The sequence below is a fragment of the Apiospora kogelbergensis genome (genome assembly GCF_038363985.1).
Source record: "Apiospora kogelbergensis strain CBS 113332 chromosome Unknown utg000006l_segment0_segment0, whole genome shotgun sequence".
Classification (NCBI taxonomy): Eukaryota; Fungi; Ascomycota; class Sordariomycetes; order Amphisphaeriales; family Apiosporaceae; genus Apiospora; species Apiospora kogelbergensis.
In genome coordinates, this window is record NW_027117423.1 from 4,365,988 (window position 1) to 4,379,739 (window position 13,752).

At 61.4% G+C, this 13,752-nt stretch overlaps 3 protein-coding genes across 3 annotated transcripts; 1 reads left to right on the forward strand and 2 right to left on the reverse strand.

Annotated features, from left to right (window-relative positions):
• Positions 1–286: 286 nt before the first annotated feature.
• PG998_010245 (Methylphloroacetophenone synthase) lies at positions 287–8,302 on the reverse strand (the record flags this gene model as incomplete). Its single annotated transcript, XM_066877061.1, has 4 exons — positions 287–1,405; positions 1,507–4,011; positions 4,070–7,537; positions 7,619–8,302. The coding sequence occupies 4 exons, from the start codon at positions 8,300–8,302 to the stop codon at positions 287–289; spliced, it is 7,776 nt and encodes a 2,591-aa protein (XP_066729217.1).
• A 946-nt stretch (positions 8,303–9,248) lies between these two features.
• Positions 9,249–11,115, reverse strand: PG998_010246 (uncharacterized protein; the record flags this gene model as incomplete). Its single annotated transcript, XM_066877062.1, has 5 exons — positions 9,249–9,435; positions 9,511–9,677; positions 9,748–9,900; positions 9,949–10,805; positions 10,872–11,115. The coding sequence occupies 5 exons, from the start codon at positions 11,113–11,115 to the stop codon at positions 9,249–9,251; spliced, it is 1,608 nt and encodes a 535-aa protein (XP_066729218.1).
• A 977-nt stretch (positions 11,116–12,092) lies between these two features.
• PG998_010247 (NADP-dependent oxidoreductase domain-containing protein) lies at positions 12,093–13,276 on the forward strand (the record flags this gene model as incomplete). Its single annotated transcript, XM_066877063.1, has 3 exons — positions 12,093–12,162; positions 12,229–12,317; positions 12,440–13,276. 3 exons carry the CDS (start codon positions 12,093–12,095, stop codon positions 13,274–13,276), a joined length of 996 nt encoding a protein of 331 aa, XP_066729219.1.
• Positions 13,277–13,752: the final 476 nt, after the last annotated feature.

Below are 13,752 nucleotides of genomic sequence, written 5' to 3' on the forward strand. Positions count from 1 at the left end.
TCTCTCGGCTTACCCGGAGACGTAGCTTTAAGGGTAAGGTTAGGGGGTGATTCGGGTGAGGCAGGCAGCCTAGGGAAAGCCGGGATTGTCGTTTGTGTAAAGGCTAAATATATTACCCTACCTAAGTAGATGTTGCTCGAATGTTTTCACTACGGATATAGCGGATCGGTGTCCCGTACGATAGTGAATAAGCTGGATTATCTTATGTATTTTTATTCTTATATTTCTTACTCAAGGGTACTCGACCAACGACCCCAAGACCTCATATGTATAGTTAGCAACCTAACTACATCACATAACTACAGATGAAGTCGTACCCCCTCATCGTCGCCTTCCACCCTTCCGACTCGGGATCGCTACTCAAGTCACAGATGTGCGGCGCTCCCTCGACCAGGGCCAAACCGCTCGGCACCCCACGGCTCGCCAGGGCGTCGTATGTATCCCGGCTCTGCTGCCATGGAATAAGGTCGTCGGCGGTGCCGTGGACCAGGAAGGTCGGCACGCGGCCATAGGTCCCGTCCGCGATGTGCGCGCGCGGGCTCACGGCGCGAACGCGTTCGAGCGCGGGCTGCGGGGCCACGTTCCAGTCGATGCCGGTGGCGTCGGCGTCGGCGCGGCGCCGGCTCGGCAGCCCGTCGACGATAACGGGCAGCGTCTGCGCCCGCCAGTTGATGTGCAGCACGATGCGGCAGCGCGGGTCCGTCATGATGCGCGGGTCCTCGAGCGGCTCCCAGGCGCCGACGGCGCCGTAGTTGGTCACGGGGGCGTCTTGCACCGCCTCGAGCACGTCGTAGCGCGGGCCCGGGTCCTCGGTGCCGATCGGATGGATCGGCGCCCGCCACCAGCCGTCCTCGTAGTCCGTCGGGCAGTAGAAGGCCAGCACGGCCGTCGGCGGCGCCAGCCCCCGCGCCGGCGCCGTCCAGCACAGAGACATGGCGAGCTGCCCGCCCGACGACCAGCCGACGACCACGACGCGCGTCCCGTCGACCTGCAGGCCGCGCGGGCGTTGGGGCGTATCGAGCCCCGGCAGGGTTTCGCGCGCCCAGGCCAGCGCCGAGCACACGTCGGCCATGGCGCCCTCGGCGAGCGGCACCTCGGGACAGAGCCGGTGGTCGAGGCTGACGGGCACGAAGCCCCGCGCCAGGAGGAGGCGGGTCTGGGCCGGCCGGATGTCCTTGCGCGAGAAGATGATGTGGCTGCCGCCGTGGATCATGAGGGCGATGGGCTTCGGCTTCGACGGGCTGCCGCTGCTGGATGTGGTCGAGTCGGGGACGGGCCAGTACACGTCCGCGTGGATGTCTTGGTCGCCAATTGTTTTGTACACCACCGTCTCCAGCACTGTCTTCGTATTCGCTGGTTCCTTGGTAGCCGAGTCATCCAGTTGTTTGTCCAATGCGCCGTTCACCTGCTTCGATCCAGTCCCATTGCCGTTCACGTGGACCACCTCCCTCCCTTGGCGTTGCTGCTTGGCGCTTTCGAGGTCGGAAACGCGCCGATCAGTCTCACCGCCTTCGACTCGGGCGAGTCCCCGTCGCTCCACTCCACGGCCGCGAAGCCGGCCGCTTTCATCTCGCGCTCCCAGTGCGTCTCGTCGACCAGGGCGTGCGTGCGTCCGTCCTCGAAGAGCCACCAGCCCTCCAGCAGGCCGACCACCAGGTCGGGCCAGAGCATGTTCTGGGTGATCTCGATCAGGGCCAGCACGCCGTCATCGCGCAGCATGCGCCTCACGTGCGTCAAGGAGGTGCGCAGGACGCGCGTGGCGTGGATGCAGTTGGTGGCCAGGACGACGTGGTACGCCGCCACGTCCTCGGGCCGCGGCGGCTGCTCGACGTCCAGCACGCGGAACAGCATGGTGCCGTCCGCGGCCAGGTCGCGGAACTGCCGCTTGGCCGCGCCCACCAGCGACCCGGCCAGGTCCGTAAACGTGTACTCGAACGGGATGCCCAGGCGGCGCAGGACGCTCACCAAGTGGCGCGTGGTGCCGCCCGTGCCGGCGCCCACCTCGAGGATGCGGAACCGGCCGCCGCCCGACGCGCGCGTCAGCGCCTGCGTCAGGAAGTCGCCCAGCACGAGCGCCGGCGTGCGCAGCAGCGGCAGAAACTCGTACATGTCCTCGAGCAACTTCTTGTTGGCGCGGTCGCCGAACAGGATCTGTAAGGCGTCTTTGGCGCCGGTCAGGCACAACGCGAGTTCGGAGCCGACGGCGCGCACGAGCTTCGGGATGGTCACGTGCTGCGGATAGAGATCGACAATCTCCTGGTAGATGGCCTCGGCGGAAACGGGGTCGAGTGGTGTGCTTGTCCGTGTGAACGACGCTCCGGGGCCGGAAGGGGATGCGGGGGCCGGCTGGATGAGCCTGCCGTCTTCGAGTACACGATATAGCCGCTGCATAAGTTGGGCGTGGCGAGCCAGCGTGCCCTGGACCTGCGGCACCGCGCGGCCGGCAGGCAGCGTTTTTAGGTCACAGCCCATCCGGGCAAAGGCCTCGACCGTGTAGGCGAGGTTTAGTCGCTTGTGGTGTGGGAATGCGTCCGCGAAGTAGTCGAGGCCCTGCTCACTCTTGGCGAGCCGGTCATAGTTCAGCCGCGTCTCGCGGAAGGCCTCCAGGGCGTTCGTGATAGTAGGCCTGGCGGCCTCGACCTCGACCTCGGCCGTTGGCTTCGTGGGCAACGTTGACGTTGTCCCTGGGCCGTTGATGTGGTTAGTGATGCCCGAGTTGCCCAGCGACGGCGCAGATGGGCCGGAACTCCCATTGACGCCGCCATCACCGTCCATCGCAGCACCGCTGCCACCACTCAGACCCAATTGCTCGTCTACATGGACAGCGAGCGCATTGAGGTTGGGAAAGAAGAGGAAGCTGGTCAGATCGATGGTAAGGCCTAGTCCGGTGCGGATGTCGTTGAGCACCTCGGTGGCCATGAGCGAGTCTACACCGAGGTCTTCGAGCGATGCCTCGCCTGTGAGCTCGCTAAGAGGTAGATCCGTGACATTCGCCAGAATCTGGAGCAGCTCCGGGCGTTTGCTGGGGCCCTTCGACGACGTCTTGGGAGCAGGAGCATCCACGACGGCAGCGACGGGACCATTCATCTGTTGTTCCGGCAGCATGGCTACCGGCGGCGATGACGTCCTCACGGCCGTCTTGGACGTACTCACGCTTCCCAGAAAGCCCGCCAGCGTGGTCCGCGGCATACGGGAGAAGTGGAAGCCAAAGGCCGCCATGACCATCTTGCCCGTCCTCGCATCGAATACGTAGGCATCGGCCGTCGCGTCTGCATGCTGGCCGCCCTCGCCCCCTCCTGTGAGTCCACCACCGTCGGCCATGGTGGCGAAGACGCGCCACTCGCCGGCGTCCGGGTCGAAGCTGCCGCCCATCTCGATATGCTCGATCTTGAAGCAAATACTGGCCTGCTCGGGGCTGGCGTTGTGGAAGTAGCTGACCAGGAACCCAGCGAGCTGCAGCAAGCTGTCCATCATGGGCGTGTCGCACAGGCGCTGGTCGGCCGGATCGCCCGGGTCGGGCATCACACGTACGGTGCCGGTGGCCTCGTGGCCCACGCACGCCATATCTTTGATGCCCTGGTAGGCCGGTTCGTAGTGCACCACCGTGTCAAAGGCCCGGTAGATGTGCGGCCCGCGCATCGTCTCGGCGTCCGGATGCGCGAGAAGCTCGTCCATGCGTCGTCCGTGGCCCGTCAGCGCCTCGAACCGCTGGAAGGCCCGGGCGGTATGCGCGTCGGTGCGCTTTCGCAGACGGACCGTGCCCTGGACGACCGTGGACGACGTCTCCGAGGGTGTGGCCGCGGACGACACGTCCTGCGTGGCGATGGAGAAAGACCATGCCTCCGCTTCGCCCTGTCCGTCCTCGTTGCCGTCGCGCCGCGTGAGCTTCAGCGTGATGGTCTTGGCCGTGCTCTGACCGATCGGCGACATCATGACGAGGTCGGCGACGGTCGGCACGTACGTGGCCGCCGCCACGTCGTCTTGCAGCCAGAGGGGCCGCGCGCGCCGCCACTTCCCAGTATAGCGACGCCGGCGCGACCGTCTGCCCGCCCATGACGTGACCGCTCACCAGGGACTGGAAACGATCGGAGTACGGATCGATGCGGAAGACGGCCTGCTGTTTTCCTTTCCGCGACGTGTCGCCCCCTACGTCCGTGTTATAGTGGAGGAAGGTAAGGAGCTCGTGTGTCTCGGGAGACGCTTCTTGTTCTTCTTTATGTTGTTCGTCCGGCTTCTCGGGCCATCGGCCTGTAAAGGGAAGCCAGTGGCGCGTCTTCTCGAACTGATACGGCGGCAGGCTGAGGTAGCCGAACTCGGTCCGCTGGCTCCGGTGGAAGGCCCAGTACTGCACGGCCAGGCCACTCTTCCAGAGCTCGACGGTGGTGTCGGTGAGAGAGGCCTGCGCGTCCGCCAAGGTGAGCTGGGGCGAGAGAACGAAGGACTGGCTCTGGCTCTGGCTCCGGCTCTGGGATTCGGCCACGCAGCCTCGGACGAGCTGGATTACAGACGACCCGCGGCCCGCCTCGACCCAGGCGCAGGTGCTCTCGGAGAAGCGCGCGGCGAGCCTCTCCACTGCGTGCTGGAAGTAGACAGGGCGTCGGGTTAGGTCGGCCGCTATGCCGAATCCTGGCTCCGTTTGGCTTTCGAGTTCGTCGCATGTCTCTAGGTGGATGCTCGGACGCCGCCATTCTAATCCCTGGGCCAAGGCTGCCAGGGGTTCCAGCATGGGCTCGGTGAACTTGGAGTGGAAACCGTGGGTGACGTTGAGTCGCTTGGTGCGGATCGACGACGCGCTTCCCTGCTGCTCCAGAAGGTCAATGGCCTGGGCCGAGCCTACCACGACCTGGTTCTTGGGCCCATTGTAGCAGGCCACCTCGGCGTAACAGGCATTCTTCCGGTCAGATCGTTTGCCCGACAACATATGCAGAGCTTGGTCGACCGTGCCGCGGTCCGCTTGCATGCAGAGCATCGATCCAGGCTCGGGCCCCCAATACTTCTCTATGATTTCCGCTCTCCCGGTCACCAGTTTCAGGGTGTCCGCGAGCGACAGCACGCCCGAGATACAGATGGCCGTCAGCTGCCCAAAGCTGTGGCCGACGACCGCGCCCACCTGCAGCCCGCAGTCCAGCCAGGCCTTAGCGGAAGCGTATTGGACCGCAAAGAGCCCGGCGTGCAGCGCTACCAGGTCCCGCACCGGCTCGCGCTGGAAAAGGAGGGGGAAGAGGCCGGCTCGGCCCTCGGCGACGAGAAGATTTTGGCAGACGTCCAGATGGTGGCGGAACACTTTGGAGCTGTGGTAGACGTCCTCCGAAATCCCAATGAAGTCGCTCTCCTGCCCGCCGAAGACAAGGACCGCCACTGTGGGCTTGGCCTTCGACTTGCCCTGAGCCGGTGGGCTGATGATTTGCGACTCGGAGCCGGCGGCTGCCGCTTCGAGCTTGGTCTCTAGGTCGCCGAGACTGGTCGCCGTCGTGACCAGGCGGAAAGGGAGCGCGTGATTGGCCCGATTCGCCAGGTGAAAGGCCAGGGAGGAGAGTAGCGCCGCGGGGTCGGTGATGGTGCTCGTCGTCGCCGGATTCTTCAGCCAGCTGAGCAGTTTCTGGCTGTACATGCGGAGACTGTTGGTGGAGTTGGCCGAGAAGACGACCGGGTACTTGGCCAGCTGCACGGGAGCCGACGCCGCCGCCGCCAAGAACGAGGGTCTCTCGCGGACCAAAACCGCCGAGTTGCTCCCGGCCGCGCCGTAGCTATTAACAAAGGCCACGCGTCCGGCCCCGTCCTGCCCGCGCCAGTCCAGCACGCTGGTGGGGATCGCCATCTTGTCGTCCGCCAATGACCCCAGCTTCGGGTTGGGCGCGGTGTGGCTCGCCTGCGGGGGGATGCGGCCGTGGCGCATCATGAGCAGCACCTTGATCAGGCCGGCGACGCCGGCCGTCGACTCGGTATGGCCGATGTTGCCCTTGACGGAGCCGAAGTGCAGCCGGTCCTCGCGCTGCGGGCCGCCGAAGGCGCCGCGGATGCCGGAAACCTCGACCGGGTCGCCGACGCTGGTGCCCGTGCCGTGGGCCTCGACGTACGAGACCGCCTCGGGCTCGACGCCGCCCTGGCGCAGCACCTTTTGGTAGAGCGCCACCTGCGACTCGGGCTGCGGCACCGTGATGTGGCTGGCGTTATGGTTCTGGTTGACGGCCGAGCCGACGATGACACCGTGCACGGCGTCGCCGTCGCGCAGGGCGTCGCGGAGCCGCTTGAGCACCACGACGCCCACGCCCTCGCCGCGGCAGTAGCCGTCGGCCGCGGCGTCGAACGGCTTGCACTGACCCGTCGTGTTCAGGAAGCCGGCCGCCGCCAGGTTCAGGTAGTCCAGCGGGCTGGAGATGACGTTGGTGCCGCCCGCGACGGCGCGCGTACACTCGCCCGACCAGATCGCCCGACAGGCCGTATTGATGGCCACGAGCGACGAAGAGCACGCCGTGTCGATCGTCAGCGACGGGCCGGTCCACCCGAAGTAGTGGCTCATGCTACCGCTGACAAAGCAGCGGGATGTACCCAGCGTCGCGTAGGCCGTGGGCGGGTGGCAGGATACGTTGTCGTAATAGCTACTCATCACGGCGCCGATATAACATCCGTAGTCGTCGGGTTGCGCCGCCGCGGCGATGCCGAAGTAGCCCGCCGACTCGAGCGCCTCGTATACGACCTCTAGCAAGATCCGTTGCTGGGGGTCCCATATAAGGGCCTCGCGCGACGACTTCTTGAAGAAGCGATGGTCGAATGCGTCGGGGTCGCGTAGGAAGTTGCCCCACCACTTGGTGTTGGCGTAGTCGCCCGTATGCGGAAGATGTAGCCGCTCGACCGGCGCCGGCTCGACCATGCTCTTGCGCGCCAGGAGCAGGTCCCAGAGCTCGTCCACCGAGTCGGCGCCCGGGAACCGTCCGGCGAGGCCGACGATGGCAATGGAGTGAGATGGGTACTGGGATAGGTCGTCCGTGGCCGTGACAGGGATGGCCTGCGTGTCGTAGACACCGTTGATAACGTTGATACCGTTGGGCTTGGCGTTGGCTCCTTTCAAATTTCGGAGCGGAAATACTTGAAGGGATGATCCCTGAACAAGAGAGGCGGGTATATGGTTCCCGAATCCCGCAAAAATGATCGTCTTGTTGGACATGGACGTGGCCAGCTGCTCAACAGAAGCCCGGAGCGTCGCATACCAGTTGGCTGGTTTCAATAGCAAGCTTTCCAGGACAATCCGAGTCAACTGCAATTGGTACTCCAGGGCAAGGAGGCCGCCGTCCACCGTGGACCGGACAGGGGCACGTAGTTCCTTCCCACCCGGGAACTGTAGCTCACGTTCGCGTCGAACGAGTTCTACGAGCTTGTCGACGGCCTTGGCGTGACCGTCGCTGTGGAAGCGACCGTGGACAGGGACAGACTTGGCGCGGAGACCAAGACCGCGCACCTTGAACAGGAACCCGTCCACGTCGACATGGCGCAGCGTGACCGTCACGCAGGCCTTGTCGGTGATGCTGGAGATGTAGGCCTAGGTCACGAGGTTAGCAATAATACTTCTGCTGCTGCTGCTTGGGTGACCAGAGACGGACAACGTCTCTTTCTTACTTACCTGTGGGAAGGACCGTACCGTCTTCTCCAGCTCGGCTCTCTCTTCTCCGCTGCCGTCTCTCCAGCGTACGGCCACACACTGCGTTTGGCTCGGCTCCGGCGCAAAGACGCCGTCGTGGTCGACATAGGCCCCGACGCACACGGCCAGCCGGAGTGCAACGGCGGCGGCCGCGCCCAGGCCCGCCTCGTCTTGGGCGCCGGCGACGGCGACGGCGCTGAGCAGTCCCACGCAGAAACCCTGGATTCCGCCGCCGCCTCGGACCGCGTCGAGGACGCGGCGGTGGGCCTTTCCTTCTTCTCCTCCTCCTACTCCTCGGCCACCGCCTAGGTGCCCAAGGTAACGCGTGTACTGGCTGATCTGGCACAGCACCGTAACGGCGAGCGTATAATGGCTTGGGGCGACGGCGTCACTCTCCCCTTGGGGGTGGAGAAACGAAGAGCCTCCGCCGCTGACACACCGTACGAGCTGGGCCAGGTGGTGGGCGCCGGGGACCGAGCGCAAGGCCGGATCCGAAGCGACGAGGCGGTGCCAGAAGTGCGGTAGGTCCGCCACCGCGTCTCGCAAAGCCGAGAGATGGGGATTGCCCACGAGCTCTTGGCGCAGATCAGACCATGTCTCCTCCGAGGGGAGCTCGGTCTGTGGCCCGAAGACAAGGAGGGAAGGGAGACCTGGGAGTTCGGACATGGTACTGTGAGACAGGGCTAGGGACGGACAGGGACGGACAGGGACAGGACTAGTGATGGGAAAACAATATGGATGTAACTGGGGTTGAACGGGAGTCCATGGGGGAAAGGGGCTGGATGTAACGTATGGTGAACGCCATGGTGATCTTATGTACTACTCATCCCACTCCGTCCCGCCTTGTACAGATGACATCCATCAAGTTGACGTCTAGCGTCCGGCTGAGCCGGGTCTACGGTCAACCTCTCGAAGGATATGCAACCTGTCGCTTATTCTTATGCCTATCCTGCTGCATATGCGGCTTACTTCAGTCACTTCTAGAGCCCACCCAGCCTAATGGACTGAACATACGGGTTGTGCTGAGCGGCTGCATTGCAGCCTGTGTGTAAGACCTCGGGAATATTACGATGTTGTGATCGGTTACTATCCAATTACAATTGCAGTAGTTACGATTGCCGTATACGTTTATCCTGAGGGAAATTGCAATGGGAGGGGGGCTGGTTGGTTTCTTGGTTGTTTATTTAACGTCTTCTCGATGGTTGCCTATCCAGTAGCCTATCGACGTTTCGCCGCACTTGGGGGCATTAAACGTGCTTACTACGGCTACTCTGTAACGCGTTAACCTAGGTACTAATCAGGTCAAGACGGCTTCGATGGTGTGACTCTATTTACATTTTTAAGGCTGACCTACCGAGCTGCAGTACCCCCGTATTCGTTTCGTTAAAGTGATCCCCTGAATCGGAGGGCCCTTGGGCACGTTGTTGGTGGTTTTTTGATCTTATAGCCTGTTGTTAGTGTCTAGTGATTGTTTTTGTTGTTAACGTAGGTATAGGTACTCAATCTACAGCAGGTGCCAAATAGTTGAATAACTACGTACTTTATGACTGGAGAACATTGTAATGTCTACACTCTCGAGATGAGCGGACTTGGTATTTCTACTTCGCGACTATCACCGCTTGCCAGTCACAAGAATCTTCACTTCGCCTTGTTCCGCACCCCTGCCCTTGACCACTCTAGGGTGACCGATGACAAAAGCCTTATGGATCTGGATGTCGTCCATCGTGGTATTGACAAGATCCATATCGAAGTGGCGCAGGAGTCGCGCGAAGGTGAGATAGATCTCGGCGTACGCCAGGCTAGGAACGTGAGCTATTAGTCAGTGATGATCATCATCGGAGTAGGAAGATACAGGACGGAAGCCGGGCTCTCACCCCATGCCGAGACACTGCCGGCTGCCCTTGGTAAAGCTCGCAAGGTAGCTGTTGAGCGGGAATCCCCGCCGCGTTTCTCGTACCCAGCGGTCCGGATCGAAGCGGAAAGGGTCCGGGAAAATGTCCTCGTTTGTGTGAACGAAGTAGCTAATCTGGCTGACGGGAGTCTGGAAGCCGTCCCGGTTAGATGGGGTGGCCAAGTCAGCGAAAAGTTGGACTGGAGGGGGGTAAACTCACTCCTGGAGGAATGGCGTACTCCTTGTACTGAAGCGTCTCCTCTGTGGCCACCCTTGGTAGACGAGTAACAGGGCCATGCGACAATCTAATGGACTCCTTCACCACGCCCGTCTTTGTATTCATGAACGAGGATAGGAATCGATCAGCAAGTGCCTCACGTGGGTCAGGGGGTCAGTAAGTAAGAGAACCGGGCGAACCCACCAGATAGGGCAGAGCCTCGAGGGACTGCAGGGTCAAAGCTTCGTCGGGAATATCCGCCACCGAGGCCAGGTCTTCGCGCACCCTCGCCAGAAGCGCCCTGTTCTCCAGGAGATAGAAGACGCCGAGGGCCAAGGCCCGGGCCGAGTTCTCGGTGCCGGCCAAGATAAAGACCTGGCCCTCATCCACGAGGCGGCGCATGCTACCTTCTTCGGGCGGGATACGCGCGTCGCCGAGGGCCTCGATGATGAGCGATTTGGACGTCGGATCGCCTGCCTTCTTAGCTTGGAGTATGCGCTTGAGATTCATCTCCAAGCTACCGCGCAGATCCAGGAGGTCGGCCGCGGCCGGCTGGGCGCGCCGGACGACGGCTACGGGCAGGGCCTTCATGAGGCGTGACAGCCACGGCAGGAAGCGGGTCCAGTGGAACACGCCCGACATGCCCTTGAGGCCCTTGCGGATCGGGTCGTGGAGGTCGGGGAGGCCGAGATAGTCGTAGTGGTAGCCGAAGCAGTGGCTGGTGATGATGTCGGCCGCCATGGCGGAAAAGGCCTTGTCCAGGGAGACGGGCGTGCCGGTGGCGTGCGCCTGGTCGAGCCGGCGCAGCAGAGCCATGATGCGCTCGTGGATCAACGGCTCCAGCGACACGATGGACCGCCGCGCAAAGTAGGGATTCATGTAGCCACGGCGCTGGCGGTGGAGGCTATGGTCCACCGTCGCTCCCACCGAATCCGGCACGCCGAAGCCAGCGATCGTGGACGGGTCTTTGTCCACGCGGCGAGTGCCGCCGGCGTAGATGTTGTGATAATACTCCGGGTCGTTGATGTGAACCTCGTTTGGGTTGATGCGGACAATGGGACCTGCCCACGGCGTAAGAAGGGTACATATTCCTAGGGTTCTCCCACGCTGCTTTTCAGCTATCTTACCATAAATGTCATGCATCTTGCGAATCTCCCAGAGATAGGTGCCCCCTTTCACGACGTCATACCAGAAGTCGTAGAACGGCGTCATGGCAGCTACACGGGGGCCGGGGATCTTGCGCAGAGGATGGAAATACAAGTTGTAGATGCATCGCGCAACGAAATGGATCGCGCATAGCATCAAGACAGCCCACACAAGCGAGCTACTTACACTGGCACTGGAAGCCCAGGCATGAATGGGTTTCTCCATGACAGATGGCGATGTATGCGGAGACTGACTGCCTAATGGGACGCAGTTGATGGCACATTGGACAACTTCGTCGAGCAGTGAAGACACCGAGTTAAGTTTGCCTGTAATTGCACCTCCCAGCCTCCCAGCCTTCTAGCCTTCTAGCCTTCTAGCCTTCTAGCCTTCTAGCCAGCAGATACCACGAGAAGGCGACCAAGACGATGCATCCCGGTCTTTCCTTCCGTACGTTCCGGGTTGGTGGATGGGATGCATGTCAGACAATATACTGGCGACGTTCAGCCTCTCGTGTAGTAGTACGGACCAGGCGAAGGACGACATCATCGGAGTCCTACTGTAAGTCCTACTGTAGTACGAAAAAGAAAACGAGCGCCCAAGCGGCCGCAAGCGCCACACACATGTCGTGGTATGTGCGGCAGCAACACGCAGTCAATCAAGTATGTTGAGGTACCTTGAGGGGCGCTCTGCCGCTAAATGATGAGCTGAGACTGTAAGGAAGTGCGCCACGCTGCTGACAGCGTACCGTATTATGCGTATATACAGCATCTCGAGGTGTGATTGGAAGGCAGTGCCAGCCCCGCTGCTTACCAGTATAGCTCGTGGGATCTCGATCTCACTATGATCGGAATGATCGGATACTTACGGGGGAGTGTACTAGGTACTGTTGCCTGCCGGCTTGCGACTCTCCTATTGGTCTGTTGGTTATTATGCCGTGCTGACGCCGAGACACCCAGCGCCTCAGCTCGGATCTCGGGCGAACAAACATTCGCGACCGAACCAAGGGATAAAGCGCGTAAGATATCATCCAGGGCCTTGTCACTTCTGTACTACGCTGACAAATGCTTGACTGGGGTCGAACAAAGAAGAAAAGGCCACATAGAAAGCAAACTTACCTACCTCATTTTATTTATGTGCACAACGAGGCAGCACCTTCTCCTCGATCCATATACCTCATATTCTACTTCGCGCACAAGTTCGCCATGACGCCTCCAAATACCCCAAAGACCATCGCAGGAAAGCCTGTGGGCCAAGTCGGATATGGAATGATGAGTAAGTCTTGCAGTCGGCCAGATCTATATCCTTAGGTAAGTATCTTACGTCGAAACTAATTCCCAGATCTTACCATGTCGGGCAAAATCTCACACGAGGAGGCCATTAAGCCCATGAAGGCCGCTCTGGAGAAGGGCGCCAACTTCTGGAACGCGGTAAGCACTTAGCCTTGGTCATGCCACTTTCTTTCCCCTGAACCATGTCATGTTCTTAGGGCACCTTCTACGGCCCGCCCAACGCCAACTCCCTCCACCTGGTCAAGTACTAATTCACCAAGTACCCCGAGGACGCGCCGCGCGTGGTGCTTAGCCTCAAGGGCGCCTACGACATCCGTCGCCAGGCGCCCGACTGCAGCGCCGAGGGCCTGCGCGCGGCCGTCGACGAGGCCCTGCGCGTGCTCGACGGCGCCAAGACCATCGACCTGTTCGAGTGCGCGCGCATCGACCCCGAGGTGCCGGTCGAGACCATGGTCGGCACGCTGGTGCAGCTGATGCGCGAGGGCAAGATCGGCTCGTACGGGCTCAGCGAGGTCAGCCCCGACACGGTCCGGCGCGCCCACGCGGTGCACCCGCCCGCCGCCGTCGAGGAGGAGCTGAGCCTCTTCACGCGCCACGTCCTCGACGCCGGCGGCGTCGCCGACACCTGCCGCGAGCTCGGCGTCCCGCTCGTCGGCTACAGCCCCATGGGCGCCGGCTGGCTGACCGGCCAGTTCAAGACCCTCGACGACCTGCCGGCCGACGACTACCGCCGCCGCTTCCCGCGCTTCCAGCCGGGCGCCTTCGAGCGCAACGTCAAGCTGGTCGAGGCCGTCGAGGCCGTCGCGCAGAGAAAGGGCTGCACGAGCGCTCAGATTGCCATTGCTTGGTACGTCTTGCTGTTACCTTTCCTTGCCTATTCTTCATCGGTCAGCGCTAATACGGGAGGTCCAAATAGGGTGCTCCGCCAGGGTGTGATTGCCATCCCTGGAGCGACCAAGGTGTCTCGGGTCGAGGAGAACTGTAAGCTCGTGGAGCTGACCGATGCTGAAGCGGTAGATCTTCAGAAGGCTGTAGATCACGCGGCCGTTGCTGGCGACCGATACCCGGAAGCGGCGAAGAAGTACTTGAGCAAATAGGAGCGTTCTCTCAGGGGCTTCCAGGGGCTTTCAGGAGCATAGCAGTTCATGACCATAAGAGTCTCTATTGCCAATCTTTGTTTCTACCTACCTACTTAGATAGCTTTTTCTCTAACGGAGCTTATCTGCCCACCGAATATCGTGAAATCCTAGATTTGAATTTACCTACCTCTGATATCATGTTACTTGATACCCTTTATCCCCGTCGGCCGCAGAAAGTCTGGGGTAAAAAGAAACCTTCTCTTTCACTTTACATGGAGATTGCGGCCCCTCCCATCTGTCAGACAACTTCAAACGTGACACAGTCAACCGTAACTTCAGCCCGTTGATCACCGGTGTGTGTAAACACAATGGGAACCTTTACTCCGGTCTCGCTGAGTAGCCAAGGAGACCCTTGTCAGAGATTGTGCATGTCAGATCTGTGTGACATGAACGTACACCTGTCGAGAGGATGGTTCGGGTCTCGACCTATTATC